General features: G+C 44.1%; 1 protein-coding gene across 1 annotated transcript in view; it reads right to left on the bottom strand.

Annotated features, from left to right (window-relative positions):
* Positions 1-742: 742 nt before the first annotated feature.
* The window catches only part of DHH (desert hedgehog signaling molecule), a 95,663-nt gene continuing 90,405 nt past the window's right edge, over positions 743-6,000 (bottom strand). The window contains exon 3 of the mRNA XM_068267677.1: positions 743-2,521. Within this exon, the coding sequence (XP_068123778.1) occupies positions 1,893-2,521 (629 nt within the window). The 3' untranslated portion in view covers positions 743-1,892. The remainder of the gene's footprint in view (positions 2,522-6,000) is intronic.

Raw genomic sequence — 6,000 nt, 5'->3', positions numbered from 1 at the left:
GGCGGCCCGCAGGCTATTCACGGAGCCCCCCGCCGTGAATTGACAGGAAGCAGCCGCTCGTACGAGCGGCTGCTTCCTGATTAATTAGGCTGCAGCTGGCGACGCAATACTGCGTCGCTGGTCCTGCAGCTGCCACTTTGCCGACGCACGGTATAAGCGTGCGGTCGGCAAGTGGTTAAGCTATAAAACAAAGTAGAAATATTGACCCCTTGAACTTTCCTGCAGTTAAATCTTATCTCAAGATGTCTCTTGTTGCTTGGCAGTTTAAGTGCTTCAGAAACAGAAACAGGACTGTATTCGACCCAGTGGGTCAAAAAACTCAGAGAAGCTCTTTTGCATAGATAACAGCTGAAGTTTTTTTTTAAAACTCTTCCTGTACTGGAAAACAATATGAGACTCTTTTCTTTGCTACTAATCTTCTATTACTTAGCTGTACTACACATACAATTAATTGTCTCATAAGTTTATTTTTGCTTCAGATTTGCTTTAAGCACCCAAGCAGAAGGAGACTCTGCGTTCTCTGATAGATCTCCAGAGGACGGGTGTTCAAAGATCATTATTGTTAAGTGAAATGTAGAAATAAATAATCAGTGCACAATGACCTTTGCCTCCTCCTCCTCCTCCTCCCTGTAGCACTTTGACATCCAGGTACTACACACAATAGGTGTACAATCTTGTGCTCAGTTGAGCAATTGGTTAATTGTGCAAAACAGTCCACACAAGACAGACACAAGAAAATATGTTGTTGACAAGGGGGTCAGTGCATATTTATTTAACATTCAGTCTCATCTGCTGTATGAGAACCAGCTTTTGTCTATTGATATTTGTTATTTATGTGCATGTCTACTGTCACAAAAGCTAGGAGACATCTAGTGTAGATGATCCTAAATCATGAATGCCTCCTTGGTGTTAGAACATATGTCACTCGCTAATATGAAATTGCTTGCACTGCTATGTAGTCACAAGAACATTTATTCTACCATATAATCAATAGATGACATGTACTCACCAGCAGGCCCAGATTTACCTCCCTGGAACCTATAGGCACAGATGTCCTGGCAGTGCTGGCACCTTAGACTTCGACCTCCATGAACCTACAAATCCCCACCAAGCTGCACCACAAGTGGGCTGGCTATTCCAACTGTCACTTCTCTCTTACTTCCCTTGGCTGTCATAGATAGCTATTGGTGCCCCTTAGTATTAGGTAGCCACTAGCCAGAGGCACCATCAATATTAGGTAGCTAGAGGTGCCCCCAAGTATTAGGTAGCTAGAGGAACCTCAGTATTAAGTAGCTGGAGGTGCCCTTGACTGAAGGAAGATCTCGTCAGTGGATGCTTTGCTCCAGATTCTGCATAGGTAAGGTAGGAGGAAGGCACTTTGGAAGGGGCGTAAGCTGCCTTTCCATCATCGGGCACCTATAGTCACATGCTTACAGTGCCTTATGGTAAACCTGGCCTTGCTCACCAGTGAATTCTGCCCTGGGCTGTCCACAAGGCTGCACCACGTTTTATAAAACAAAGGAGCTACAAGTGACATGACAAATAGGCATACTCAAGATGTAACTGAAAACCAGAGGTGCCCTTCATTTAGTGGATGAACATCTACCCGCTGTAACTACAGTAAAGTTAGCAGTTACCTTTTAAGCAATTAACAGCACAAATCATCTTCTGACACATTCACAGTCCATCTTAATACAATTAACATCAGTCATCAGCTTCTCACTCTCGGGGGAATCAAGTTCCCTCAAGGCCCTGATTGGTGATCTGTGAGTTGGTTGGTTGGTTGTTTGGTTGGTTGCATTCAGCAGACTGGTAGTGCAGGAGATTGGAGGCCTGTGAGACCACATTTCAGCAGCAATTCCAAGTTAATCCATCCTCATATATGGCATCAATCAAGGCATTTCCCACCCAAGGACTTTCTTAGCCAGAAAATAGAGGAAGTGGCAGTACCAGTGAATCCCATCATTTCCTATAAATTCTGGTAGTACAGAGAGTATGCTGTGAAGCAGCCTTATTGGAGCAAATGATCTATGTGCCCATTCGTGCCATTCGATGGTTGCATAGCAAGATGTCAAAATACCATCTACCAACAGTGTGCCATGGGCAGTCAATGGAGCATAAATCCCTGTCTCTTGCTGTATGGACACATTCACAACTTTAGATGGTAGCAGCTGAGTGCCATTGATATAAATTTGAACAAAGTCCCCCACCTGAACGCGATGGGCATAAATTGGCAAGAACCCTGCCAGTGGGTCTCTGGTGGCAAAGATCAGATGGTTTGGAGTAAGCCAAAGGCTATATGGGTGTCCTTCCGCTTCAATGACTATAAAGGTGGCTGCTTGGTCCAGATCTTTGTGCAAAAACAACAGCAGCTCTGTTGATGTCAAATGTCCATCTTCATCTGTGGTAAGGATCTTATCACCTAGCTCCAGTTCTGACAGAGGCTTTCGTTGCCCACTTATAAGGTTTACCATGGCTGTGCCCGGAAAACAGCCACCAGAACGGACAGCTAGGGAATTGTCTGAAAGATAAGAGAAAAAAAAACAACAAATGGGTTGGGTGCATTACAAGTGCAAGGACTTGAAAAGAAAAACATTTTGGAACAAAATACAGAGAATTTTGGAAATTGAATAACGGTCAATTTCAGAGAGGAATCCTACATCCAACTTTAAACTCAGGAATAGCTTTTAAACAAACTAGGCTTATTTAATAAGATAGTATAGAGAATCAATGTCTCAGATTATTGCTGAACCCGGGGTAAAATCTGTCAAATACAGCCCATGGTAAGCTAGATAACCTTTGCAAAAGTGGCCTGGCTCTGCTTGTTGCTGTTGGGGTTCCCCCGTTCCCTGTCCCCTGTTGCCCCCACACTACCCGGAAGTTCTTCCAAAAGATGCAAAGCTATTGTGAAGTGCGGAGGTGCGAGTTTCAAGCTGAATCTGAGCAGTGAAACAAAGTGCTTGTGAACAAGTGCTTTCTTTTTCTGTGCTTGCGTGAATCAAAATTTGCGCCCGTGCAGTTTCAATTCACCAGCTACTGCTAGGAGGGGGGCTTCCTGGTTTTTGTATTCAACTGGAGGATTCCGTTGAATATGAAAACAAGGGGAGACCGAGAACGGAGGGACCCAGGTGGCAACGAGAAATGCTAGGCCAATTCTACCATCTTAATCTAGCCCACCATAGGCTTTATTTGACAGATTTAACCCCAGTTCAGGGGTACTTTATATAACAGTAGTGTAAAGAACAATGGGTTTGCATGCAGTCAACATGCCAATAATCTCATACACAGTACAAAAATGCATCCCATGGGATGCACTCTACAACTACTGCCTGCAAGAGCTTCGCCAGATATAAAACAGTTCGCAGTCTAAAATTGTAGCCGTGCCAAATCCACTACCGGTATGGAGTCCATCCACAAGGATTTTTGTACCTTGCAAGGAGAAAGTGGCACAAATAAAACTGCAAACACACCCATGTGGAACACAGCAAACTAAAAGCACATGCCGCCAGTAGCAGTAAAGGGGAATCAATGTACATTGCCCCCCATGATGGCACCAAACACCCGCATCTCTGATACACTCTTGCTGTATAATAACAACATAAAAGATAAGGTTAAAAGTATCAGCAGACCCTCCTGGTGTTCTGTGACAGCAACAGTATATAGCGGCATTAAAAACTCCATCCTATTCCTAGCCTGAAGAAGACACAAAGCCTGGCGTCTGGCTGCACATACAGCCAATGCTCCTACAATAGATTTCATTATTTTGATTCAAGCAATTCTGAAGCAGACATGTGCAAGTCAGTAAGGTCCATGAAATGGCCAGTAGAGGATAGTGCTTGTGTATAGCAGAAACATACAGCAGAACTTGCTGATCAGCATTTGTGTACAGGGAAAGGCCATCTGAAACATAATCAAATACAGTCATTTCTGCCAACCATAATTATGCGTAAATGTAAAAAGAGTGCCTGTGAATATCGGAATAGTGCCTGAAATATCGGCGAGTAGAACAGCTGTAAATTTTACTGATATTCTACTATTAAGAAGTGCAAATTAGGAAAGTAAAATACAGGGGCAGTAAATTATACCAGTATTTTACTACAGCTAAACATAACCCTATTCTCACAAAGAACCCTCCCTCTACCTATGCCTAATCCTAACCATTCCCCCTGCCAGTACGTAACCTTAACCACACACCTAACCTTAAATCCCAATTCCAATCCAATTAAAGCTTCAATCACAATCCAAATATCCTGCTTTCCACAGACAAGAGGTATAGGATTTCCCTGTCTCGCTTTGTATCTCTTAAAGGTTTTTTGGTTTGAAGGAGATTGTGTCCAGGTGATTGGAGGGCTGATGTGCATATAGATCAAGAGGTGACACTGTGAGTGAAACCCACTACGGGGGCGTAGTACCCCAAAATATCAAGTGTTCCTGGTGGAGGCTTAACACATCGGTCCTGGAGTGGTCACAGGGTGTTTTAATTTGAAGCAGTATTGCGCTATGTAAAGTCTGTCTCTACAGGGAAATCCTATGCCTCTTGTCTGTGGAAAGCAGGATATTTGGATTGTGATTGCGGCATTAACCACCCTGGCATTCTATTAAGATCGCCAGGGCGGCTGCGGGAGGGTTTTTTTTCAATTAAAAAAAAACTATTTCATCCAGCCAACTGAAAGTTGGCTGCATGAAAGCCCACTAGAGGGCGCTCCGGATGCGTTCTTCTGATCGCCTCCGGCTGCCAGAAGTAACATGGAAGGCCGCAATGAGCAGCCTTCCGTTTTTCGCTTACCTCGTCGCCATGGCGACGAGCGGAGTGACGTCATGGACGTCAGCCGACGTCCTGACGTCAGCCGCCTCCGATCCAGCCCTTAGCGCTGGCCGGAACTTTTTGTTCCGGCGATCAGGCAGCACACGCGGCTGGCAAAGTGCCGGCTGCGTGTGCTGCTTTTTATTTGATGAAAATCGGCCCAGCAGGGCCTGAGCGGCAGCCTCCGGCGGTGATGGACGAGCTGAGCTCGTCCAGACCGCTCAGCTGGTTAATTGGATTGGAATTGGAGAATATATGTGTTCTTTAGAAGCCAGCGCATCCCCTATCTAAAAAGAACTGGTGAAATATCTGTTTTTCATTAATAACTGTGTTGTGGAGCGCAATCTTTAATCTTTGGGTATTGGAATTTGTAACCTTAAATCCCCCCCCACGGACGCCACAACGTAACCGCCTCCTGCCCCTAAGCCACAAACCTCCCCCCAAATATCATTTATAGCAGAAACCACTAAATATTATTAGAAAAAAAAATATTGGGCGCCATGCACACATTGTTTATAGCAGGAAATTTGGAGCCCGATAAATAGCTGGTTGCCGGAATTATTTATCAGGTGCCCAAATTTCCTGCTATAAATAATATTTATATGGGCACTTATAGACTCCCAGACGCATTCTCGCTCATCTCTATATGGGGGTGTAACAGGAAGCAGAAATTTGGAAGCAAAATTGTATTGAACTGTCTTGAGACAAGTGAAGTATGATTTGTAGTATTTCTAGTAACAGGTACAAATAATATAACAGTATTGCTCTCAGCATATTATACAGTCAGAGATATATTTTGTCTCCCTCACCACATTCCCCATGGCTGAGTACATTACTGACAGGAATGTAGTGTGATCCTGGGAAGATAGATGGTAACAAGCAAACAATGCTGAGAATCAAGGTACAAGACCTGAGAACACAATGGTGGGAGTCAGAGTGGGCAGAAACAATAGGCGTGGAGTGTGAAACCATTACTGGTATGTGAGAGGCTATAACCGCTGGATTATAAAATCTAACAGTGGTTCATTCGTTGCCTCTAAAGAATGCTTTTATTGCTGTATCAGAGAGGGTTGTAACTTTCTCTCATCAGTGGGACAATCACAGCTGACTACACACAGGTAAATGTTATCATGTGACAGAGACCCAAACAAGCTTGGTGTTCCTCTGCATGCACATATTCATTATTAGAGAACACT

This window comes from Hyperolius riggenbachi, chromosome 2 (genome assembly GCF_040937935.1).
Source record: "Hyperolius riggenbachi isolate aHypRig1 chromosome 2, aHypRig1.pri, whole genome shotgun sequence".
Taxonomy (NCBI): Eukaryota; Metazoa; Chordata; class Amphibia; order Anura; family Hyperoliidae; genus Hyperolius; species Hyperolius riggenbachi.
Note: the sequence above shows the minus strand (reverse complement) of the source record. Positions and strands in the feature narration are given on the sequence as shown.